The sequence below is a fragment of the Lichenostomus cassidix genome, chromosome 2, assembly GCF_008360975.1.
Source record: "Lichenostomus cassidix isolate B80296 chromosome 2, HeHo_3.0, whole genome shotgun sequence".
Taxonomy (NCBI): domain Eukaryota; kingdom Metazoa; phylum Chordata; class Aves; order Passeriformes; family Meliphagidae; genus Lichenostomus; species Lichenostomus cassidix.
The window spans coordinates 24,670,484-24,697,325 of record NC_139482.1 but is presented as its reverse complement, the minus strand read 5'-3'; the positions used below and the strand labels follow the sequence as shown (position 1 = coordinate 24,697,325).

The 26,842-nt window shown below is 36.4% G+C and overlaps 1 protein-coding gene across 4 annotated transcripts in view; it reads left to right on the top strand.

Moving 5' to 3' along the window:
- The window catches only part of SLC25A13 (solute carrier family 25 member 13), a 102,126-nt gene that overhangs the window by 53,681 nt on the left and 21,603 nt on the right, over positions 1-26,842 (top strand). For all 4 annotated transcript variants that reach the window (XM_085050769.1, XM_085050768.1, XM_085050767.1 and 1 more), the window contains 8 exons: positions 5,564-5,710; positions 7,274-7,412; positions 8,238-8,331; positions 8,509-8,593; positions 10,781-10,865; positions 11,324-11,482; positions 18,229-18,281; positions 19,213-19,293. In XM_085050769.1, coding sequence (XP_084906895.1) covers positions 5,564-5,710; positions 7,274-7,412; positions 8,238-8,331; positions 8,509-8,593; positions 10,781-10,865; positions 11,324-11,482; positions 18,229-18,281; positions 19,213-19,293 — 843 coding nt within the window. The remainder of the gene's footprint in view (positions 1-5,563; positions 5,711-7,273; positions 7,413-8,237; positions 8,332-8,508; positions 8,594-10,780; positions 10,866-11,323; positions 11,483-18,228; positions 18,282-19,212; positions 19,294-26,842) is intronic.

The window sequence follows — 26,842 nt, the reverse complement described above, 5'->3', positions numbered from 1 at the left end:
CTTTGTATGAAGAGGACGTCAGGTATCACATGATTAAATCTTATTCCCTTAGGTTTTGTATTGACTATTGCAACTCCTAAGTAGCTAAGACATGAACCAGTTTTGTGACAGAAATAGGAATCAGAACCTCTTTTGAATGAAAAAGCAAATGTGCTACCTGATTAGGAAAAAATGCCTCTGGCGATGTGTTCTGGTATCTCCTTCCAACTACAGAACAAACCTCAGATATGTATCCTGATTTTGGTGGTTTAAAATCACAGTTTTGACAAAGTACCAGTCCTGTTTGCCTCATCTGTCTGCTTGCTTAGATATCTGAGGAAAACCTGTAGAAGAACTCAGAATGAAAAAAGGACACTTTTTCACCATCAAAAAAAAAAAGAAAAAAGGAGAAAAAAAAGTGTGTGTGTGTGTAAGGGTTGTGAGAGAGGTTAAGAGAGCTTAGAGTCACAGACCTAAAAGCGTTTGTAACCTTAAGGCTGGGTCTTTGGAATATATGAGTTCTTTCTTTGTATTTTTTCATATTTTCAACTTAAATGGGAAAAGCAAGAGCTGAGGCTGGAGTTTTCTGACTTCGGAAGTAGGTCCTAACTACTAGGCTTTCTCATCCATTGGAGGGATGTTCCTCTTATCTGAAAGGAATTTTCGTGGATGGGATCATCCTCTGAGGATAATTGGTTGTGTTGGAACATATCAGTGGTCATCATGAACCAGCCAGCCCTTTTGGTGATGATCCATATAGGTCAGAAACACGGGAGGAAGAGCATTATAAGGGGAGAGAGACTAAGGATGACAATTCGGAGTGTCCTCCAGACAGGTGAGATGCACTCAGGTAAAGCTCTAAAGCTGCTAATAAAGATGCTCTCAGCATTGGTGCAGGCAGCAAGGACTTTCAAATAAATTAATTGTCCTAAGACTGACTGCTGAAGCTGCCTATCATCAGTACAGTCTTTTAGGATGTGCAGTCAGTCACAGTAATTGGGTACATCTGTTTACCCATTTTTTAGAACTGTAAATCTTTGAATCATGTAAGTTTCTGTGCTGATTCTTGCCTTGCAGCATTGTATTACAGATGCTGATGTTTGGGCACAGAAATGGCTCTCGGCACAAGTTGTAGAGTTGCTGTTCACAGGCATGGGAATCTTCCTTTAAGCTCTCTAACCTTTAGTACTCAGCCTTTCCTTCTGACATTCTGCCTGTGCGTGAGTCAGTCTTCTTGGTCTGGTGTCTAGACTTTGGACCTTAGACAGCAGGAGACCACAGTGGATACTAAATTACCTTTTGGTATTCCTGATGTGTGAATGCACTTTACATTGCACTTAACGTACACCAGATGGTTCTGTAAGGCGCTTCAGGTACTGCTTTGTAAGTACAATGCAATTTGCAAATTCTAATGGAATAATCTAGCTAGATTCAAATTCTTTTACATGGGGTCCTATTATGTCACATAAACTTGTTCCACGTTCATTATCTGTTGCAGCATTTGGACTAATCATCACTTCTGGCAAAGCTCAAGGTAGTTAGAAAGTAACATTAGTATATTTTATCCATGCACAAGATGGATCTCTTGTGGCTTTAAATAATAAGTGTTTATATGGGATTCTGAATATTTATATCCTGCCAGTACTTTTTCTGTCTGCAGTAACAGAGATGCCTGAATGTATAGTCTCCAAACTCCTTGGCTCTAATACAGTTAACAATCTCTTTGCATCAACCTAGAGCTCAAGGTATGTTATTTTACCCTGCGTCTCATTTGCTAGCTTATAATTAGTTCATCTATCCACACTATATACCCATCACATCTATATCTGTTTGGATATGGTCATGTTCCATCATCACTTAAGTGGCAAGTCTGCCTTATGAGGAGCAACATCAGCCGCTTTCTCAGCATGTAAAATCTATTCCACATAATGAATTTTAACATATGCTTATATGTGGGCCTGGTAAATCCATTTCTGCATTGTCTGGGATTTTATTTATGTCCAGCATATTAGTTGATGAAGTAGTACTCTCTATAATTGAACCTTGGGATCTACTCCAGTGGCAAATATTGTGTTGTATCTGATGACTTGTAGATCCACTGGGATGGAATGCAAACATAAATTTATATCCAAGTGGAAAGTAAAGAAGCTTTTAATGAGCTGTAAGTGAAAGCTGAGGTAAAATCTCTAGATAGGAAATAATTTCATTAGAACTTGGGTCCCAACATGCCTGCCACGATGTGAAATTAATTTTTCACAAAGTCTTATGCTCCCTGGGGGAATTCTGGACTTCTAGCATTGGGTAGATACTTGTTTTCTATGTATATCTAAGTTTACAGAAAGTCTAGTTGAAGAAGGTTCTTTAGGATGTGTAATTTGTATTGTAAAGTAATGACAATTGTATTTCTTTAAACCTTTGTCTAGGTAAACAATATGGGACTTAAATAGGTGAAACAATAAAACTACTGCAAGTCAGATAGCATCTCTGAAGAATACAGCTTTACTTTATTGTTTTTCAGTTTATTTTTAAGGTGGTATTTTTAATATTAGCAGCATATACACAGGATAGGTGATGTTACAAATATCTCGTAAAGAATTCCCGGATAAATTGCTAGTAGCTACTGAGCCTCATTTTGAAACATAGTTATGCTGTGAGTTGTTTTGGCTTTCAGGCATGGAGGCTGAGAGAATGGATAGTTTTCTTTTGAGGTCAACACTTTAAGGAGTTTATTGCATTGATATGTGTTGTGCAATAATTGGAAAAGCGAGATATATTGGGTTTGTTTGTGACAGACTTTATCAGTGAAATTTAGTTTTGAGACTATTTGTTACCATGTGATTGCATATTCTTGTGTGCCATACTGCTACCATCCATGGTCATGGTTTGGGAATGTCATGGGGCTGAATATCCATGTGCTTCTTTCTGCTTGGTGTAACTGGAAAATGTGTAGCACTGCTCAAAAGAACTGTAGCCTAAAAAGTGTCTACCTTTCTGAGAAGGTCAGTATTCTCTATCTATGTGCAATATGCTTAAACCATTTTGAACTGGAACTTAGCTTCTGAACTAAGGAAGAGGTGTGAATAGGGAGTTTCAGAAGACTGACATCATCCCATTCACAGCTGTGTCTTGCTGTCTGTCCACAGCTATGTGGCCTTTTTCTGGCTGACAAGAAGTTGAGTTAATGGCAGCACCAAGACCTTGACCATGTGTTTAACTAAGTGGGATAATTGTCTCTAGTGGGTTCCAGTTTACCAAGAAAATTGGAAGGAATCACATTAGCAAGGAGAGGATGGGGTATTTTGGCTTGTTCTCAACTGTAGTACCAGCAGCCTTTTCGCAGTTAGCTGGGTGATGACAAGAAACTTGATGTACCTCTTTGGAACACTAGCCCTGCTTTGTTCTGTGGCTAAGACATCACTGTCAGCCAAGGTCTCACCAATGGTGTAAAGCCTCCAGACTCACTGGCAGGGGTACACAGATGGGAACAGACTGGACTTCTGCAGGTGGTGTCCAGGTTTTTTACTGCATTTTAGTGCTGGATTCTGCCAACAAAACACTGCCAGTTGTTTTGCTGGTTGAAACAAATTGAATGAGGGAAAGAGAAGAAAGCATCATTCATGGTTTCCCATGTAATCCTTCTGCTAAATAGAATTTATTTTTTCTCTGGTGGTGCTTTCATTTAAGGACAAACATTTTTATTCATTTGTTCATACATTCATACATCACCTCTGCTAGGTGATGAGTATTTAGGATACAAGAGTTATACCTAACTCCTCTGCAAAGCTCTCTGCCTCCCAAGTAGTTGACTGCCTCAAGCTGACAAAGTCTTGTGTTCTTGTGCTTGTCTCACCATAAACCTTCCAAAATTGCTTCCTTCCAAATTTCTGTTGAAATTATAGTCTCAATTGGAGTGAAGTAAGAACTTGCATGGCTGCATCCAGCCAGAGTGAGCATTACTGCTGAATTGTAACACTTCCACATAGATCTCTGTAATATAGAGAAAATGTGGCAGAACTGAAATTGTACCACTTCAAATTATAACCCCCACAAGTGTTTCCCATCAAAAGAGGAAACTTCAGATTAATTCTGGGAGTGAAACATTGATCAGTCTTTTACCCCTACCCCTTTCCTCCCTCTGCCTAATATATTAGGAGTTTTTCATCATACCTTTCCAGTCAGGGTACATTGTTGTAATTAGAAATTAGGACAAAATGAAAAGACAAACATGGTTTGAGTGGCAGCATGAACTGAATGAAGAGGAGGAGAGAGGGATTGTGTCTGCAGACCTCTGGCAGGTCTGGTCCTATTCCCCATGAATTTGCCTTCTGCCCTTCACTCTTTATTTTCTTGAGTGCGACTGTGAGACAGATAGCAACTTACAGGAGGTCATATTTACTGTGAATACATCATGATGGTTATTCTTGACTAGCTTGAGTCTTGGATTAATATGTATTTTAAGGCATGTATTTGCAAATATAATGGAAATAGTTGGATAGTGTCATGGTCCATTGCAAGACTCACTTAGTATTGCTGACCTACTTTTGCTCTGATTCCATTTTCTGAATAACTGATTATGAATATGTCCTTAGAATAAGCATTGTATTCCCAGTGAAGAAGTTTTATAATCACTGAAATTTAAAGGAAAGGCATGGCACTTATTCGTGTTCATCCATTCAGCTAAAAATACAGGTTGGGAAGTCTAACTATGTCACCAAAGGTACTTCTTTTTTTTACAAACCCGTAGAACTGGACAAAAAGTTCATATGTAATATCAAGTTACTATCTATGCAGGATTGTTCTTTTTAAATGAAAAAAGAAAGGAAGTAGTCTAACAGTAATTTAAGAAGAAAGGGTGAAGGTCACAGTATGAAAAGATACAGTTTTGAGAGGTTAAATGCCTTTTTTATCCTCTTTTCTCTCAGTAGTACATTTGAATCACAAAATGAGATTATCAGATGGTTGTATCAGATAATGTTTATGCTTTTTACTACTGCTGAAATACTGAGAACTGACCTTTAATCAGTCATGATACAAGGAATTCTAAATTAAACTGCTGGTGTCTTTTGTAGACAAATAACTTTATGTTTTAAATGAGGATGCTTCAATTTGAGGGAATTCTTTCCAGATTAGTGGAAATCTCTGGTGATTTTATTGTCCTGATTGAAGGAGTGGTGAGTGCTTTTACAAAAAGCATTTTGACCTGCTGTGACACATGCAATAAACTGGATAATGCACATCATGGAACACTTTAATGTTCATGACTGGGAGATTACTTGTACTGGTATGTTGATATGTGTTCTCCGTTTCTCTGTTACATGAATTGCATTGCATAATGTGCAGACAGCAAAGAAATCATGATGTTGTCCTAGGTATTGAGGTCAATGATAGAGACCATATATGCTCCTGATAGAAAAGGCTGAAAGTTACATACAATATACATACAATAACCAATTAAAATTAGATTACATGTAGTTGTGTTTTGTTAAGTATGCGAGGTCTTGTAGGATTGCATTGTTTTTATTATATTTGACTGTTAAGGTGATGATTTTGAATCTAGCAATTTCTTTTCCCCATATGTTTTCAGGAGATACAGTTAGAACATGCCAAACAAGCTTTTGTACAGAGAGACAATGCTCAGTCTGGAAGAGTCACAGCTATGGACTTCAGGGACATTATGGTCACTATCCGGCCACACATGCTGACACCGTTTGTAGAAGAATGTCTAGTAGCTGTGAGTAGTTCTGGTATCCCAGCTGGCAAAGACCTGGGATACAGATGTGGGATTCCTTTTTTTCTGTACCTTGACCACTGTATGACACATAATCCAGCTTGCCGATGCATGTTTTGAAGTTTAATGATTATTATCTACACACAAGAAAATTAACCCTGATTGCAGAATACATATCCTCAATGTTCCTTGTCTCCAGAGATAAGAGACAAAGCATGTAGATGGACCTTAGTAATGACCTACAAATGTAGAATTTGCCTTTTTCCAGCCATTCTCATAGTAGACTGTGTCAAATATTTCAGAATGCCATTGCATCCCATTTAGGACAGCATTTTCAAAGAACTTGCTTTGTAAATTCTGTGCTTCTGAGTATAACTTCTGAGTACCTGGGACAATGTATGAACTGGAACATTGACCAGGGACATTCACTGTATATTGACTGATAGTTATTACACTTGACTGTACATTTTGTCTCAGTTTGAAGTGCATAAACTGAATTTAATACTGCAATTCTGCAATTTCACTGAAGAAAGAAAATAGGTACATTTGGTTTTGACCACAGCTTCTAATTTTGGGAACTTGTAGCATCACGTTCCAAGTAATCCAAAGCTTGGCCGTATTCAGGTTTAAAGATCTGCTTAAAGATCTGTTCTGCTTTGACTTGCAAGGCACAGTTCCAGAGGGATGTGTGAAATGATGAGAACTGCAAACTCTGACCAGAGTATTAGAAGATGCATGCAGCAAAAAGCATAGCCAGAAGACTTAGGGACTGACAGTGAGATCTGGTACTTTCTTCCATGGTTCCTTAACATCTTTCCTGTATCATACGCTCTGGCATAAAGCATCAGATAAGATTTTTGATTCTCCCTCAAGGTCAGTTAAATTTTGGCAAGCTTATGCATATTTTTTTCAGAAATTTTCTTGATCATTGATCTTATAATTTAAAGACAGAATTGATCCAATAATTTTTCTGTGTGCAGATCCAACATCACTTTAAAACAAAGGTTTAGGCTCAGTTCTCATTTGAAAATGAGTAACGTTTCGAACCTTATTGTTCCCATTATGTTTGACTGCCTTATGTAAGCCTGAGAGCTTACTGCTGGTTTTCCTTGACTTGAAATGCCTGTGAATTTAAATGTTTCAGTTGACCTTTTTCAGAATATGTTTTGGTTTTGTTGAAATTTTCTATATAGTAATGTGCTTTACATGTAGAAGTAGATTTCCTCATTACTAGAAATAAGCCAACTTATGAAACATTTCCAACTGAAGCAGTACTGAAACTTGAACTTTGTAAATTACTACTGGTTATGTTGTTATAATCCTGCATATGTATTTGTTTAGGTTTGTAGGGTGGGGAGAGTTTTATATTCTGGTCATGATTAGTTTCAGTAACATAAGAATCTTTCACAGTTTTAAGTTCTTTATTTTGCAGGTTTTTTGAAAAAGCAAGCCTGTGCTACTGTCACTCTTGTAAAGTAACATTGTTTGAAAACTTTTATTTTAAGATTTTTCTTAGTCTTGTAACAATCTCCTTTCTCTTTTCTTCTTTTACTGTCTGTACTTTAGGCTGCTGGAGGTACCACTTCCCATCAGGTCAGCTTTTCCTATTTTAATGGATTTAATTCTCTTCTTAACAACATGGAGCTCATTAGAAAGATCTACAGTACTCTGGCTGGAAATAGAAAAGATGTGGAAGTCACTAAGGGTTGGTAGAAATGTTTGCAGTCTGGAAGTTTCCTTGGGCATTTGAATGGAGGGAAAGACCTCATCTGTATGCTTTTAAGTCGATGGAGGGGGGGGAAGCCTGCCTTGTTAGCATTCCTCGGTTTGCCACTCAGTTTTGCACAGTCCTGTTGGAGTCCACCCTCCAGCTTTTTCATTTTGTTTCAATCAGAAAAAGGTCCTAGTAAACTAGTGGTGGGGGCAGGGTGAGGAAAGTATGTAAAGATATTTAAAAGTTTAAAAAACTTCCTAGGACTCCTGCCAAATTGGCAGCCTATTAAAGTGACCTTCAAGGGTAGTTGAAGAATTCCATAAACTTGTATTGGCGGCACAGTAAGCTGATCTACAAGCTTGGAACAAGATGTTATCTGCTATATCTAACCACTTTTATAGAGAATTCCCTGTGCAACGCCAGAGTTTCATTAATGTGGCCTACTGGGACTATGCATGAAAAGTTCCACATCTCTTGACTCCTGTTTTGGGGGTTTTTCTTTGTTTGCTTTTTATTTTATATTTTTCCCTCTGACCCGCAGCTGATTGATACCGTATGTCAAATATCCTAAATCCTGCTGGTAGCACTAAGCTTTAAGACCAGAGAGTTGTACTTACTTGCATGAAGCACAGACCATTTAAAGCACACATTTATGTAGTGACAGGAACACTTCTGTGTTGGGTAACCTATTCCCCTTTCACCCCCCCAACCAGCGTCTTCTACTTTGTACTAAAATATAGAGCAGCTTTGGGGTACTCTGGATTATTTCTTCTGGTTTGATTGCATTTTCTTTGCTGTATTTTTATTCTGTTGCAGAGGAGTTTGTTCTGGCAGCCCAGAAATTTGGTCAGGTTACACCCATGGAAGTTGACATCTTGTTTCAGTTAGCAGATCTTTATGAGCCACGGGGGTAAGTGGAGAATTATCTGTCCTCCTCTCTTTCCTTTCCTTTTCTCTACTTTTTGGAACGAGTGGGTGGTGGTGTTGGGCAACCAGGAGAGTGTAGTGTAGTGGCTACATGCAGGTAAAATCTTGTGATCTGGAAACCAACCTCTAAGGAAACACTAATGTGAATTAATTTCCTCAGGCGCATGACGTTAGCTGATATTGAAAGAATTGCTCCTCTGGAGGAAGGGACGTTGCCCTACAACCTGGCTGAGGCTCAGAGGCAGGTAAGAGCAGAAGCCAGTAGGGTGCTATTATTTGTTTCCAGTGCCAGGTACATAGATAGCCAGCCTCTTTTTCTGTTGTCATCTAAGTTGGTTTTCTCTTGTGTTCTGTAATATCTGTGAGGAATAATGTCCTGTTAAAATTTATTTTTAATCTGTGTCATGTTCTCTCCATCTCTGTGCTCTCTTCTCTTTGCCCATTTCACTTAGACTGCATTTTGATGAGTCAAATGTAGTTTACTTTGGAAAGATAAAATGTATAGGAGTGCCATCCAGCCATTCAGTAAATATTAGATGAATACCTAATTCAGGTGCTTATGCTTTGTGATTCCGTTGCTCTCTTTTCTTTTTTATGACGAAAAGAGACTTCCTGCTTCAAATATGGATGGTAAAATTCAGCATCTAGCCTATGAAATGGGAGCCCTTGTTTCTGAACACACATGCATGTTCCTGGCTTCAGTGTTCTCTGTTTTGCTTTATGCTCTGCTGAACATCAAAATAGAAGAGCTTATGTATAGACTAACATCACAGTAAAAGTATTAATATTCTCTGCATGTCCAAAACCTAAAGGATATTTACTTTCAATGGCATAACCTCAAATGGACTTTTTTTTGGTTTTGAGGCAAAAAAAAATAGGAGTATTCTTTAAATGTCAAACCTCTTAATCTTTTAGTTTTCATATTATTTTATCATATTTTGTATTTTCATTGACACAAGTTTCTATACAGATAGATTTAAAACTAACCCTTCTGTTTCTCTCTGTCTCTATTTTAAGGCAGTCTTAACTTTGTGTCTTGTGAGACTAAGGGTTTTTTGTTGGTTTTCTTTTTTCCTGCTCTGGGTCTGTGCGGAGACGCCAGTTTGACCACAATGAGTTGATCCAGGCTACATTTTTAGGACTACCAGGCCATAAGCCAGGCCTCTGTGTGTGTGTGTGTACACATGAGTCTCTTCTGCTGCTCTTTTTTCTTCTCCTGCCTCCCCTACATGTGAACACCCCCACCACTGCTCCAAGACAGTATCTGGGGTGGTGGTTTTCTGTTTGTTTGAGCAGTGACTAAATGTTGATGATGCTGGAATGAATTCAAATAACTTGACTCCCAAAAGCTCACCATCTATTCCTAGAAGACTCCTAAAGGAGTTAAAAAGCATTTGCATTGGGCTGAATATCAAGTAACATAAGTTACAATAGGTGGCAGTAAAATGTAGCCCAAAATGTGTGATGAAAGTAGCAGCTTCCTCAGTTTTTGCTGTGGGGCCACTGTCTCTTCTGCCATGATTTACATTTTTCTAAGAGGCAAGGACATAATTAACCTGCTTAAAAAATTACCATTTTTTCTGCATATGTGTCCTACCTTTTCATTTTTCCATGCAATTTCTTTTTTAATGTCAGCTGCTTGATGCTTAGACTGAAAAGATTTTCAGCTACATTGATATCTTCAATTTATTTTCTGGTTAATTCCACCCATACTGGAATTGACTAAAACATAAATACAGGAAAATGTATCCATATTTTTATTTTGTTCCTTTACTTGTCGTATCCTAAAAAGAACATATTGCAAACAGTGATAGTAAGTATGGAAGATTTAACAACCCTGCAGAACTTTTGTTTTCTTTATTATTTTCTCTATTAGATAGCAATTCTAAATCTGGAGCACTTAGGAAATTTGTTTTTCATTGGGTTGAATCTAACACTCATAAACTATGAGCAAAATGAAATTGTGAGGGTGCTTCATGGAACCTTATTTTCCTTTAGCTAATATGTGTGAACAATGCTTGCATACTTGTTTTGGTAGCCTGGGAAGTAATAGGTATACCTGGTTTTGGCGCCAGTAGAAAGAAATTCCAGGCTGGAGTTGCTTTTATCTGTAGAAAATTAATGACTTAAGAGGCAATATGTAGGCCCTCATTTAGACCACATTTAGACCATTGATTTTAGAGTTGTATAATTTTGTTGTAGTATCAGTCTATTTTCTTTGCTATTCCAATTTGAAGAGGCTGCCTTACCTGATGCTTAGAAATCAGTGGAAAAGAAATAATAATTGAGAACAAAATCTCCAGTGTATTATGGGATTTTTTCCAGGTATCTGTATACTTATGTCTGTCTGATCATGAAATGTTCTCTCGGGAAATGAGATGTTCTGATTATTTTTCTTGTCTTTCCTTTTGTTTTAAATCCTGCCTTGACAGAAAGCTTCAGGCGATGTGTCTCGACCTGTTCTCATCCAGATTGCAGAATCAGCGTACAGGTTTGCCCTTGGTTCAGTTGCTGGAGGTTAGTCATGGCTGAGCAAAAGAATATTCATCTGCACTGTTTGGGTTTTTTCTTCTTTTCTTTTGCCCTTCTTCCCCTTCTGCCTCACATTTAAGTGTATAAGGCTTCTCAGACTTCCCCTTGGAGCTGTGTCTAGGGGGCGAGATGACTGTAAGATTGAAGGGGAAAGCATCATCTGGTCTACAAGAATTTTGGAATTTTTGAGCCATTGGAGTTTCCAGGTGGTGTTGATATCTGATTTGTCCCCAAACATATTTCAAGAGAATCAGATTAATAATGAGGTAGAACTGGGAAGTGCATTTTGTTAAAACTGTGGGAGGTAGTTTAAGGTATCTGGAATATATCATGAAGAAAAAAGATAAAACTGATATGTTAGCTGTAAATGTGAAAGATGACAGTTGCAGTCAAACCGTGCAAATGCAAAATCATGTTTTCTTATATTTGAATTTTATTTGCAGCTGTTGGAGCCACTGCAGTCTACCCAATTGATTTAGTAAAAACTCGCATGCAAAACCAGCGTTCTACAGGCTCTTTTGTGGGAGAACTTATGTATAAAAATAGCTTTGATTGCTTCAAGAAAGTGCTACGTTATGAAGGTTTCTTTGGGCTATATCGAGGTAAGTTTAAAAGGTGTTATATACTAGTGATAAGATACTAGTAAGGGTTTTGTGTGACTCTGGATTTTTAAGTCTTTTTCGTTCAGACTTCAGTTTTGCTTCTTCTCTGTTAGAGGGAAAGGATTTGCAAACTTCTCGATAATTAGAACTTCACTCTAGTGGGAACATTTCTGTAGGACCTCTCTGCCCTTTCCCTGCTCATCTGCGACAGGGCAACAATAGCAATTTCCTACAGCAAAATTATATTTTTAGTAAAGTTCTCATTTTCTTAGCAGTTTTTAGTACCTAGAGTGTTTTGTCCTGTTTGGTAAGAAGTTAGATCCTCTGTGGGTTTTTGTTCTTGTGAGTACTTTTTCTGTTTCTTCTGAGGCAAAAAGATCTCTGTGAACCAGTTGCATTTGCTTCAGTAATCATTGGAAACAGTCATCTTTATCAAGTTTTATATATGCCTTTTCCTAGCTTGTCAGTGTGGAGTCACTCAGAGTGATTTGCTGGGTTTCAGCCCACTTAGCTTCATATATGTAACCAATACACCCGACTTACAAAGTTACCTGCTCCAGGCTGCCTTTGTAGTCGATCGAGAAAGCTCCAAAAGCTATTGACTCGATTCAGAATGTAAATCATCCTCGCTTTGGATATCTTAGATCAGTGCCTGCAGTTAAATGGCGGGTTTTTGGTTTTTTTTTTTTTGCTTGTTTGTTTGTTTTGTCCTTCTCCCAGTTGTGGCATTACTGGTGTCAATTCAGGTAACTCAGAAGGAGTTATAAAGAATCAGGAACCTTGGCATGATATTCCAGTTTTTCTCTGTCACAGAGTTAGAGTAAATTACATTTCTGCTGTCAAAATTATTGAGATCTTTTATCCCCTTCTGCCATATCCATGGGGAGAATTTGAAACTTGCATTACTTACTTCATTTTTAGCCAGCTTACTTAGAAACTTCTTTTCACTTTTGAAAATAAGAATATTGTAATGAAAGAAATTAATTTTTAAAAGCAGTTGAGTACAGAAATAACAGAGGATTTTGGTAACATATTATTATGAACTGGCAAAGCTGTATACACCTTAAAAAAAAAGTAACAGTTCGTGAAACAATGTGGGAAATAACATTAAAACTAGGTGGTGTGATAGGTGTGCACTCTATAACATATGACCCGAGTTCCTCGAGGTTGGCTAAGTAGCTCCTCTGCAAAATATAGACTCTGTAATTATTTCAGCACAATTGGAGATGGGAAGGCTCTGTTATTACTGACTGAGTTTGAGGCAATTTTTGGAGTAGACATAATAATTTAATAAACAGTACTGACATGGTCTCCATTTTGTAAGGATTTATAGCAATCAAAATCTTTTAAAAGTCCTGGTTATTAGATAAAGAACCAAATGTATTCCTTGCAAATTTTTGTCTGCTTTGTCCAGCATCCTGAAAGAATAAATACGCAGAATTCTACTATTGCTTCCTTCTGTCTTATTGAAATTCTGAAGCATAGTGATCTTTTTCACCTGGAAATAAAAAACAAGTAAAAAACTCAGAAATATCATAAATGCATGTTCTTAACTGCATTTGCTTGTCCTGAATTTGGAGTGATTTTTGTTCATTGCAAAGTTTAGGGATCCTTAGGGAACTTCATCAGTATAGCTTGTCCTTCCATTCCCCATTGTCTTTACTACTTTTCAGTTTTCCAAGGAATACTGAAAGTGAAATCTCAGACAGTTTAGTGGAGCTGAACTTCTAAGACCAGCCAGTAATCTAATTTCTGGATTATATAGTAGAACACCATCATTTTAGAGGCAAATTGAGACCTGTGTTTCTACAGATTCTCTTCTTAAAGAGCACCCTGACTTTGCTCTTTGTAAAGAGACAAATAGAGAAACTGCTTAAAAATCTGGATCTCCCTCTGTGCAGTTCTGTAAATTCGGACTGTTGCTTATTTTCTAATGAGGTGATGTTGAAGAAAGTTTAGCAGTTGAGGGCAGAAGGAAGTTTCCTTTTAAGCTTGAGAGGACAAGAAAATTTGAAAGGAGCATTTTATAGATTAGTGTAATTACCCAGTGTAATGGAGTAAATGCAGAGCAAGAGTCATCTCATTCTAGTCTTGAATCCTACACTAGGTAGGACACACTACAGAATACATACTTTTTGCTACTCATCAGTTCCTGCAATTCTTCCTTGCACTGTGATGTGTTCAGGGTTAGGTCAGTGTGGGTGGTTTGGCCCCACTGAAGGAAGGAGTAACCATTGGTAGAGTTCTCCTGCTTAGCTGAATAGTGATGCAAAAGCTTTTAAAAAATTGTACTAGAAACATTTAGAGCAGTGGTCTTTTTGTCATGATGCACTTCAAGAAAGCAAGCAGTAATTGTAAGCCCCCCTCTGAACTCAGCCATTTCAAATGATATTTTTAATATAAGACTCATATTTCCATCCAACAAAGTGAACTGATTTTTCTTTTTTGTATCACTATTTTTTCCCAAACTTGGAAACCATGTTTTAAACCACCATCTCAGATAAGGATAAATTACACCATCTTGTGGATATATAGAGAGCACTAAATTTGGTTTGATGTCAGTTTGGTTCTAAGTATAATCAATGTTTCCACTGAGAAGACACTTGGATAAAAAAAAAAAAACCAACAAAACCAAACATGATATAAACCTGTGTAGAGTCTTTATAATAGGCATTATTTGAATGCTGTGTTGTTAGGATTTTTTTAAAGATTTTACATCTGAGATAAATTTTTCATCTGTCTCTCAGCATGGCTGAAAAGAATGCTCATCTCCTATACCTGTAATTTACTGTTGTGTCTACATTTATACCTGAAATGCGTATTTAGAAACTCACAGGTATTTTTATATATGCAAATTTAAGAAAATGTTGAAAGCTATGATTTGTCAAGATCTTTCCCAACTGGTGAGGTCGTCTACATGTCATAATAGAATTTTAATCAGAAGTCCACCTGATGAGTCACAGAATGCTTCACAGACTTCAGCAGCGCATCCAGTAGACATTATTTCACCCATGCTTGATAGAAGCTTCAGGGGAAATTTAAGTACCAGAGATAAAATGTAGTTTAGGAAAATGTTTGGTAGCCACACAGTTAATGACACTTTGCCTAGAGGACAGAAAAGACAGGAAATGCTGTTGAAGACACTGTCATCTGTGATCATTAACTGTTCAGGAGCTTGTTAGTTTTATTTCTATTGATGGGGCTTCTAGCCCTGCAGTGACTCCAAATGCCATCTAATTAAGATTTTAATGATTCATTCATCATCCAGCTTCATTATTACTGATCCCATGCTTATGATGCAACAAGACTGTGGCAGAAGCTTTCCTTCCAAATTATCCATTGGAATACCATTTATATAGACTGGCACTGCAAGCCTACTTGTACCCCAAGTTCTGTCGAAGCACAAAATTTTCAGGAAATACCCCATTTCCCGTTGGAGAGAACTGTATTTGAATGGCAGCTGTGATTAATTGTCCAGTTTATTGTGTGAGTCCTGTAATGGAAAAATTTGACAGCATTCCATTACTGCCTTCCTGTAAGATGCCCTAAGGGTTTCAAATATTTTATCTAGACCAAGCAACAAAACCTTCAGTCATTGTTTTTTTTCTAATATGAAGGGAAATTCATGTCTGTTACACAGTGTGAAACTGAAGCTTCCCTGTTAGACATCTAAAAAATTACTTTGGCCAAGTAAACTATTTCTTTTTCTCAGTGCCATCGGTACAGCTGGGCTGGATGAGCTATTGTGTGTATATTCACAATGTATTTAGGCTGCTTTCAGAAAGTAACTTTACAGTGTTGCAAACTAAATGCAGCTCTTGGTGCTCTCTCTTGCACATACCTTCACTTTCCCTGAGAGTCCCACTATGACAATGTGTCAAATATGAAGTGATACATTGCAATTTCTACTAAAAAGCCTTGGATGTAAAAAATGCATTGAATAATGTGTTTGCTGCGTACTATACTAGCAGGCTGCCTATGTGCAAGATATTATGCTCTGATGTTATAAAAGGCATGCATTTTTAAGGCACTGTCAGACATTTCTAAGCCTGTTCTCCATCCGTGTGTATGTCATATTACTGATCTGCTAATGCATAGTAACACTGAGAAATTCCCACCGTGTCAGGATAACCCCAACAGAAACATGACATTTTCATAGGGGACCCTTGATGTGCTTTCTTTCTTTCAAAACTTAGCACCTTTATCATGTTTAGAAATCTCTCAACAGTGTTTTGGGGCTCCCATCAAAACAATAAAGAAAAGAAAATTTAGTTTTGATGGTCATAGCATATAGAATGCACAAGTACCACTTAGAGATAGCTTTATTACATAGGTATGAGATCGAATGTATGATCCTTCATATCAAATGTATGATCCTTCTACCTTCCTTAGATGCAGGAGACAGTAGGCCTAGCTGGTATCTGGCAAGGCTATAAAATGCAGTCTTAATATTCATGCTAGCTTTTATAGAATACTGTGCTATCTTGCAGTAGATGTAAACAACATTATCTGTAATTAAACTTACAAAGCACTTTTATACTATAAAATCATGCATGGAGTAGAGGCAGGAAGAGAGAAAAATGCTCTTGGTTTTGGTTGTTCAGTTGGGGGTTTTCTGATGTTGGATTTTTTTTTAACTGCTACCTATTCTATTTAATCATTCTCTTCTCCACCTCGAACTTTTCTGGAAAGCTTTGAGTTGTAGCAGTCCCATTCAGATTTGAGTACAAAAGGAATGAACCAGATGAAAAAAAAACCAAAAAACAACTTGTGCCAAGATAAACCTCTTTTCCCTATGGCTTTACAAGTGCTTTTACAGATGCAAAGTTTGGGAGCTGAAAAATGAAAAATGGTTAAAAGGACATCTTTAGATCAATTCAATGAAAATGGATTTGATTTGTCCTGCTAATGTTGCTTCTAAGATTGGAGGTTTATACAGATCACCAACTGGACTACTTTTATAATTTTCATATTTTGATATTTTAGAATCTTTTTTCTGTGATTTATTTCGTAAAATATGACTTGAAAGTCATGATATATATACCTTGGGTGTGATAATATATGTATATATGATTTTAAAATTTTTGGAGTTACATCTGCTGTATCAGACCTACTCTAATTTTACTGGATTAGGTTTAAGGTTAGTAGTGTGCTTTTGAAGTATATGGAACTTTTTTTTAACCTCTGAAGATACAAATTCATTTGCCATAATGTTTATAAAGCCACACATGTCCTATAGCAAGATGTAAATAATATAGCAATTACAAACATAATTTTGTAATGAAAACAATCCTGTTCATTTTATATTATTTTGTTTCCCTCATAGTGCTGCAGATAATGTAATATTTAGTTGCATAATTCTGAGAGGCTTAATGATTTTTCATTAAGGTCCAGTTTCAAGTCACCTGTGCAAATAAAACTTTTTAAGAAACTCAGATTCTGAAATTTAACTTACTCTGCAGAATCTCTTGGTTTTAAGCAATTATATTTGAACTTAGTGTTACTGTGTTCTTTTATTTGAATATTCAATCATACGATCATAATTCAGCATAGTTGTCTTGGGTAAATGTTAGGTATGTATGTACATCAGCTGTATAAAGACAATATATAAATATGATTTGGTCTCCTGCTACCCCAAACCAAATGGTGCTTTTCTTCAATGTCAATTCCTTATTAAGAGCATCAGTAGGAACCAGTAAAGCTGATGGATGGTAGCAGGATGGAAGAAGGTACTAAACCAGTGCATGCACATTTTTCTCTGTGTTATTCTGACATTCAGCTCTATGGGAAAATGCTTTTCAGCAGGTTCACTTTTAGACGCGGAAATTTAATTGGTTTTTTTCAACAAAAGAAAACCATGGAGAGGTGTAAATGTCAGGCTTTGTAGAAAGTACCCAAAGGTGCTGCCTGAGCTGCTAAAACAAAGGGCTCTCCCCCAGGAGCTCTAGCTGGGGTGATTTTCTCACATTTCTTAATGGTGTCCTAATTTCATTATGCTGATGAATGCTTGCAACACCATTCTAGCTTCGGGCTTTGTTGGTAAGCTTTGCCTATTTTTAGGCTGTGTCATTCAAATGTTTACAAAGTGTTGACCATTCACTTCAAACAAGTGAAGCTGACAGTCAGAAATTCACACTTCCAGTTCTGTAGCACATCACTCTAACAAAATAAAATAGGAAATTCCATACCTGGGAAGAAAGCAACATAACTTCCTTTGTTTTAAGAGCTGATGATTTAGCTGGGCAAAGAGCTCAAGAATGCAGTCATACATGTTTGAATGTTTTGCATTATTTTGATTCCTATCCCCTTTGGTCCTGCCATCTAATGCCATTGTTTTTGCTGGAAGAAGGTACTGCGCTTTTGACTTTTGAAGTGGATTCATTGTGTATTTCACAAAATTAATTGGAAAATCCTGAGTTATGTGTGAAGATGCAGAAAACAGATGTTCATTTAGGATGGTACTGAAACATATTTGGCAAATCTGTATTAGTGTATGAACATAAAATGAGCTGGTATGAATTAAAAAGAAAAGGAAACAAATACATATAGACAGTGGTGGCACTTGAAGTGGTAGCACAAAGTTTGTTCTGAAAATGGAATGTTTAAGTACTCTCATTATATATAATAACACAAAATTGCTGTAAAAATCGCCTGTTTCTAGGTGCTGGTCTCTACATATATTTGTTGATTTGTTTATTTAATACCAGGTTACTCAATGCCTTGAATTCTCTGTTTCCATGTTACAGGTCTGTTACCACAGCTATTAGGAGTAGCACCAGAGAAGGCCATAAAACTTACTGTAAGTTTGTAAATGGATTTTCACATTTCTCCACATTGTAAAGTGGATCATATTACAATTAGCAACTGTTAATATCTGACTTGTGAGCAGTACAAGTGGCATACAAGTCTCATCCAGAGGTATGAGGTACATTTTAAGAATCTTACTGAAAACTTATTTTTGGATTCACTCCAAAATATAACAAGCTCATTCAACTTGTTCAGCTCATCGGCTTGTTTGTAAGTAGCACAGGCCTTTGGTTTCACTTTTAGCAAATCAGAATAGTTACTTATTGGAGTGCTTTTGTTTTTGTATCTCCATGTGATTCCTGTATGTATGATTCTAATACAACAGGAGATAATATGAGCATGTAATGAATTGTTGGTAAGGAAAGAACTTTTTTGAGTGATGTTTTTTCTAAGTGTTTTACTTCTTTAATTTTGTTGTTTCTTGAGTGTTTGTAGGCACTTAAGAATTTCTTATTATAACCCAATCATAACATATTGTTTATTCACTGATAAGGTAGTATTCACCAAAGCTAGTAGTATGCATTTAAAAAAAAAAAGGCACTTAATGCTACTAATTGTATTGCCATTGTGTTAAAGCTTAGTACTGAACATTCTGATATTTGACTTTTGATTTAAATTTTAAAATATAGTGAGTACTTCTAAAATATTAAAGTATTTCGTAATTTTCTGATTTTAAAATTACTTAATTAGTGATGATTTTTTTCAGTAATAAGTATTTGAATTGTGCTGCAAATTTTTGTTAGAAAGAAAAACATAAATTTAGAATATTTAATATAAAATCTAAGACTTTGATTTCTTTGATATCTTGTAGTTTGGTAGCTTCATGGATATATTTGCATTTTCATTTGCACAGAATTTGCAGCTGATGAGTGTTTTCTCTGACCTTTTAATTTATCAGCTTTCATAAATGTTTGTCTTTTAAGGTTAATGATTTTGTGAGAGATAAGTTTATGACTAAAGATGGATCTGTCCCACTGGCTGCAGAAATTCTTGCTGGTGGCTGTGTAAGTATCTTTAATTTCCTTGATATGAGATTCATGAAAGTGCAATTTATAAGATTAACTCTGTGGACTAAGGCTTCTGTTTAACCACAGATCCAGTTCAAGAGCAGATTCTTCTCGAGCATCTCAATTCTTTCCTAGATAGGCCAACCATTCTTGATGAAAGGGTAAATGTTTCTGTGCATCGTGCCTTTTAACTGTGCTCTGTAATTCTCACAGCTTAGAGTTTCTTTCCTTAATGAAGAATGTGTCTTGCTTTATTCATGTTGGCTATAGCTTATGGCCTAAAGAGGATTCATGCTAACCTTTCCAGAAGTTAATAATTAGTTACTACTTTGTGGCACCCACTCTACCACGTCACTTCTTTCCTGATGTGTTATTGCACCCACTAATTTTCACTTTTTGCAGTGATACTGGCTTTTTGAAATGGCAAAGACTGCTCATGCTTCTTTGAGTTCATAGCAGACGTAGGCTGTGTAATGTTAACTCAGTTCATAATGCATTCCTGAGTGTAGGCTGTATTTAAAACCCACTAGGATTTTAAGAGTGTTTTCCTTGCACAAAGTAGTATCTTAATGAACAACTGGCATATTACTGGGTAAATGATAATACTTCACTATTTGGTCTAGTTCTCTCTGTTCCTATTACAGCTTACTGTATCTGGTGTATTGATTTGTTCAAGGAAATGTAAATACTTTAGGTAAAACGAATAGCTGTTCAAAGACCAGTGCGTTTTACAGATAAAGAGCACCATTTATTTAAAACAGCTTTGATCACTGGGTCAGAGCACTGTTGGTGTATTTTTAATCTATCTTTGTTTCTGCTGTCATAAGACAGATGAGGTCACATTTTCAAGCAGCTTCTACCTGTGTCGAAAACTGCAGTGAGCAGCAACTTAAAAAAAAAAAGCTTGCATCTTAACCTCAGTAGGTGCAGAGATTTGTGCTGTATGTGTTTGCAGAAAGTGAACTATGATTATCTGAGCCTCAGGGTGCAGTGGCTCGGTTGCATTGGAGGCTGAGAAGCCCTGGCTTTTTGTAATTCTCAGGGGATGGGGCAGGATTTGGCTGCTGTCTCACTGCTCCTTCTGTTTGATCACTGACCTGTTGTAGACTGCCAGGTAGGATCCCCTTGTTCTGTAACTTTAGGAGCATTCAGGGAAGAAAAAAAGAAGGGGAGGGAGAGAAGAATGTGGGTCTCTAAAGCCCTAAATAAAAAGCATGCTGTAAATGAAGGAAAAATGCAATAAAGTGCTTGCAGAGTAAAACGTATTTGCCCCTTACACTAATAAAAAGTCTCATGAACATAGCAGCCATAGAGAATTCAGCAAAATTTTCATTTAAAATGTCATTTGATCTAGAGTTTTTATTTTACAGACTGCTGTGAATTTTTTAATGCAGTACAAAAAGCACTCTTTACAGAGACCTGTCATTCATGAGAATGCTGCAGCAAGCTTTTTGCCAGCAGTTCATTGTAAACTAAGGATCTGCTTTAAGAGATAGGTGGTTTGAGATGTATTTTAAATGTGCTGTAAATGTTGGCTTGTCCTAAATTTATATTAACGGTGAGATGCTGCATAAAGTTGTAGCAGTAGACGTGCAGTGGCAGAACGCCCTGAGTTTCCTTTTAACTGTAGTGCTCCACTTAAGGGCATAGTCTGATGCCAGGTAGATAGGTTGCAACTTGTCTCTTCTGCAGGTGGTCTTTGGGTTCTTTTGTAATTTTAAACCCAATTCAGACTAGCAACAGAGACTCATTACCAGCAGTGCCTAGGTTTTTTGGGGTGAATTTTTCTCTCATGGTGTAAATATATGTGTAAAATATGAGATGCCAAAGACAGGCTTTTTCCTATAGCTTTCAGCATTGTACTGGCCTAACTTATTTTCCCTGCTTAAGCCATCGTGAAACCTGTGATTTCACTGTGGAAGCAGCACGGACAGTGTTGAATGCTCAAAAATTGTCAGTCTTGGATTTTTACCTCATTTCACAATATAGTAATCACTTATGTGGGAGGCAAGAAGACAGGAGGGCATGATGTGTTAAAGTCTAAAAAGGGGAAGCCAACTAAGATGAATTTTCTAAGACACCTGCTCTGTCACCTTTCTGCTTTCCACATCTAATTCTCAGCTGGGATTGTGTTACAAACACAGATTTAAATTTTTCTTCTTCAGTGCTTCTGTTTCCTTGGAGTGTATTCATTGTTAATGCAAGAGCTGAGTGCTGAGATGCACTCTAGTTTGTAATGTTTTAAATACAAGCCCTGTGAGTATGGTATAGTACTAATAGCTAAGAAAGGGAGGACAAGCAGATACTTGGATGGTTTGGGTTGTTCAATAACACAAAGGGCTTTGAAGGGGTCAGTATCACCTGAGTAGCTCCACTCTGCTGTTTGCCCAACCATTGCCAGGCGTTGACTTTTAAGTCCCCAAGGAGTTCACTTTGCATCATAATTACTGAGAATTAGTACACATGGCTGACTTTTGCACTTGTAACTAAAGCTGATTGTTTCATTGAACAAGTCTTTTTCTGTTTTGTAAACTGTTTTCTCTCCTAAAAAAGAAGAAAAAAAAGAAAGAAGAAAGGAAGAAAATAGATCTTTTATTTCATGACCTTGTGGCACTTAATTCAGTTAACAGCCTGTTTCATGGCTTTTTATTATGTGAAGATGAAAGCGATAGGTTGGTTGAGATTTTTTCTTTTTGAGACCCCCAGGAATATAATTAAAAGTATAACCTTTATACTTAAGGAAGGCTGTTATGTAAATTACTAACTCAAGATTTCCATCTCCTTTGTTTGTAAGAATTTTTCCTAATGACTTAGTATTTGTTACCTATAAAAGTGCATGTAGCTTTCAGATTTGCACAATGCCTGACACCCACCGTGAGCTCTGATCGCTGCTGTGCGTTTGGACTCTTATCAGTCATGCAAATCCTATATAGCCCTTATCATTACTAGGCTACTAAAAAGCTTCAGTTTCAAGGCACGGTGTAATGATGCTGTGGAGCTAAGATCTGCTGAGCATCTAAACCACAAGTCTGACTTAACCTTATTGAATTAAAATGTGCACAAATATTCTTGGTTTGATTTCTGCTAATGCTATAACTCACCTTCGGGGTTCTTTAATAAAAGGATGTATAAGCTGTAAGTACAACTTGAAATATTTTTTAGAGTGGCAATAATCTTAAAATTTCTGGAAGCTTTATTTCATGGTCTTTTACTTGATTTTATATTTTAAATAAAAATGATTGTAAGTCATATGAACTGTAGCTGCTTGCTTTTTTTAAACTTAATTCACTTAAGGGCATCTGTTGAAAGTAACCTGTTTTTTTTTATTTAGCATTATATATTATTCTTTTGGAGTTCTGTTAGCACCTTGAAAACTCTGTTTGTAAAAGTGTCATAAATACTATATTTGGGGTTTTGAGACATTACCTTTAATACTAACTTTTTAGGTGAGACAGTAATTTCACTTAGTACCTTAAATAAAGCATTTCCACATTTAATGAAAAATTTTCTTTTGTGTAACTGGGAAGGAGATGCAAATATGCAAAATAAAGAGTGATAGAAAACCTAAAAGAATACCAAGAAAAACAGAAGTATTATAGCATGACTCAAAAGAAATAGCTATATAATGTATATTGCCTTGTCTGCATATATTAATACAATGATACCGGTAAGTAGGAGGCTTAATTTTCAGCAGGAAAAGAGAGCTGCATTTTGCTTTATTAACCTTTCCTTCTGCTCTCTCATCTCCTTCTGAGCACACAGCCTTTTCCTTCCCAGCTGCTCAGTGTGTGCTCACTATTAGCCAGCTTAAATCATGTAGCACAGTACAGTTACAGATCCCATACGGATCTGCTTTTGTTTAAATTGTCAAGGCAATTTTAGGCATATTTCGAGAGACTTTATAGGAATCATAATATAGTTAAAATGTATTGGACCTGCTTGGATAGCCTCAACTCTGCTATGGAACATAAAAATCAGATACAGTTAAGAAGGAGTGCAAAATCCTGCCCAGAATTAATTTTTATAAAGGAATGTAATGTGAAATTCCAGATGAATTGTGCCAAATAACAGATCCAGTGCAAATAGTTTTATTAAGCTACTTAAAACATTTATTTTATGTTTCAGAAAGCAATAAAGGTAAGTCCACATCTGAGCTACATTTTTTCTGTGGCATTGCAGTGGAGGTAGAGATTGTATAGACTGCAATTCCCACATTTAGATCTCTTACTTGCAAAAAGTCAGACATTTGGAAATTGTGGACTAAAGGAGACTGAAGGTGTCATTCTTGCTTTCATAATTCTGAAACCTCAATATGATAACATTCTATTATATTTGGCAAAGGAAGCTGAGCTTTGGGTGTAAAATTAAACTGAGCATTATATATGCCAGGGGAAAAAAATACCTGCATGTATATTATATCTGAAATAACAACCGAAAAAGGCAAACAACTGCTGTCACACAGACAAGTTTTGCTCTAGTTTATTGATATAGTTAAATAAAGATGGTCATCTTGACGATTGCTGTTATGACCTCTGAAAGCAAATGGCACATGTCTCTTGAATGCTTAGCAGATTTATTCTCAGAGGTCTCTTCTCTTTGTGATCAGGGAATCTAACTTCTGTTACTTTCAAGGGGAGTTCTACCTGCTTGTGTATGCCCAGCTTCCACATCTGATTTCAGGAAAAGTTCAGAAGCTCCAAATATATGCTTTTTCCCTTGATTAAATTTAAAGCTATTTTCTTTTTGCATAAAATTGATGTAGTTCTATAAATTAGTTAGATTTGAATTCTGTTTAATATAATGAATATAATGTAACAGAATATACTATAATTAATTAGGTATTTTTAAAGTATAGTTTCGTCCTCTGAACCACTGCAATCGCACTTATTTTCAGCATGCTGAAAATAATTTAAACTTACTGTAATTTTTTGGTACAAAAACCCCAACTAGATGTGGACTTAAATTTTACTTCACATTTGCAAACTCACTGTATTTCAACACTGCTCTGTTTTAATTGTCTCTGATAAATTTTCATCTAATGTTAGATTTAAGCCTTATGATGAGGTTTGAGATAGCAACATCCAGTAACAGAACGTTGTACCAAACGGTGGGAAAGTTCCCGGTGTGAAATTCCTGCTTCTCTTAGACCTTACCCCATGTTTCCTTGCAGGTTTAGATGTTTTTAAAATAACAGTTAGCTGAAAATTTCACCCAGTCGTACCTACTTAAACTGGCCTTTCCTCAAATCAGTAATGAATTTTGCAGAATTTGATTTCACTCAGTTTTGAATTTTCTTTTTTGGATTAGTTAATCTAACTGTAATTTTTTTTTTCAAAAAGTATTTTTCCATAACAAATTAGTGATACTTTTCCATTTTGCTTTCCCTCTCCTCTTTATTTTCATCTCCTTTCTCCCCTGAAACAAAGAGAGAGAGAAGAAGTTTTTCAAACTGTAGAACAAGGAGGAATGCACAGGTTTAGATTGATAGGTTTCTGATTCCAGAGCTAAACAAATCCGAATGCTTAAAAAGTCCATTTTTTCCCAATGAACATACTTAATATTCATTAAATTTGAATCTTATTATTTTTTCTCCTATTATATTAGAAATAATGACTTTGAAGTTTTATATGAACTCACACACATTGCAGTTTAAAGTATGTATTTGTTTTGACAATTATATTTTATTACTTATCCCTTTCTCCTATTACTTCTTCTTTTACTGGCAGTAAAATATTACGATGTTTACCAGTGAAGGTTAAAAAAAACCCTAAACCCAAAAACAAAGGCTCAAACTCAAATCAGGAATTAAAATCCAGCTTTCTGTGAGAAAAAGGAAGATATTTATGGTATCACAGTAATTTATAATGTGACCAAGAAATAATGGGTCACAGTTTTAATACAGCTCTTTAGGACTTGAAAGGTCTGTAAATCATTAAATGATTCTACAACTCGTCAAAATAGACAACTAGAGCAGACAGAGCCAAACGTTAACATATTTGACAGGTCTGTAAGTTAATTGCTTTTATAATGCCAATCAAGTAGGCTCCACTTTGATTTTTTGGCTAGGCTTCTGAGAAGTGAATTACCTATAATGTGGAAAATATCAAATCCACAATTTTAATTTTTTTCCCACTGCAGTCTTGGTCAGTGCTTATAAACAAACCGTACTTCTGTTTGTTTCTGTTTAGACAGGCCATTAATATTCTATTGTAGGACAGTCCTCACAACTTGTATCTGAGTCTCGGAAACCTGTCTGAAGCAGTAGCAGGAATGTACTTCTGTTCAGACTAATTGCAGTTCTATTTATGAGCACTTTTATGTGAGGATTTGATGGAGCTTGCTTTGCGTTTTATGTACATTAACAAGACTGTGATTCTAGCAGTATTCGCTGTTTGAGCTGCACAAAGTAAAACTGTAGCCAGACCAAGGGAAGGCTGTCCTCGGAAGACAAGAAAGATTAGCTAGAGAAAAACACAATTCTGCCTGAGCAGCATGAAAGCTGTTTCTGTGATAGCCTGATCAGGGCAGTGAAAAGCAGATGATTGAGGGCTCAGGAAATCTTGTGATCTGAAGAAAAGGTATTTACTATATGAACTCCCATTGCTAAAGAGCATTATCAGAATGCTGTGTAGATAGGACCACAGATGAGAGAACACAAAATAGCATGAGATGGCTTGTCTAGATTTTTGAGGCCTGGCTTTAGGGAAGGAAAAGGTAACATAGAACCAAGCTTCTGAGAACCCAGTATGCTTTACTCTTGACATACCTTGAAATTAAGGTTCTCACCTTTGAGATGTGTAAGAAAAACAATCACTTTGGACTTCTGTCTGTTACTTGGGAGCTTTTCTGGTAACAGGAGAGTCCATAGTGAAATCCCCACTGCAGTTCAGTGTAATTCATCTAAAGCTCTTGGGATCTATTGCCATACAAACACCAAGACTTTTAGAGGTAGTTCAAAGCACTGCAGTGGCACTCTGTAAATCTGGCTTCTAAGCCTGTTGTAGAGTTAGTATGTGATTTTGTAGTAAATCTTTGAACAGTTCTGTGTCTTAGTTGCCCTTTATTATACAATGAGTATGGTAATTCTTCCGTTCTTGAAATCCTTGGTATATTTTTAATTTAGTTTTTTTTTATGATAAGGAGCTATCTTTATTTTATGTCTGTACTTTATGAACCTTGACTTTAATTAGGATTAATGGATGCTAGGAAATGCACAGGAAAACAAGCTGCATCTGGCAACTGACAAGGAGTATGGGCTGGGGACAGAGTGTGATATGCAGTAGGACTGAATATGATAAACGGTTGACTAAAAAGTTTGGAATTTGCACTTGCTTGTATTTTGTAAATTCAACAAGTAATGAAGATATTGTAGACATTTTCTTCTGCAGAGGCTGATTTTTGGTAATTGTGTAATATATTGCTTATGTATTTTAATGATTGCCATTAATTGCCATAATTGCTATCCCTGGGTGATATTGTTAAAAAACATTAACAGTCTAATAGCAGTAGTAATCCTTTCTTCATCCATGAAACCATAAAAGGGAAC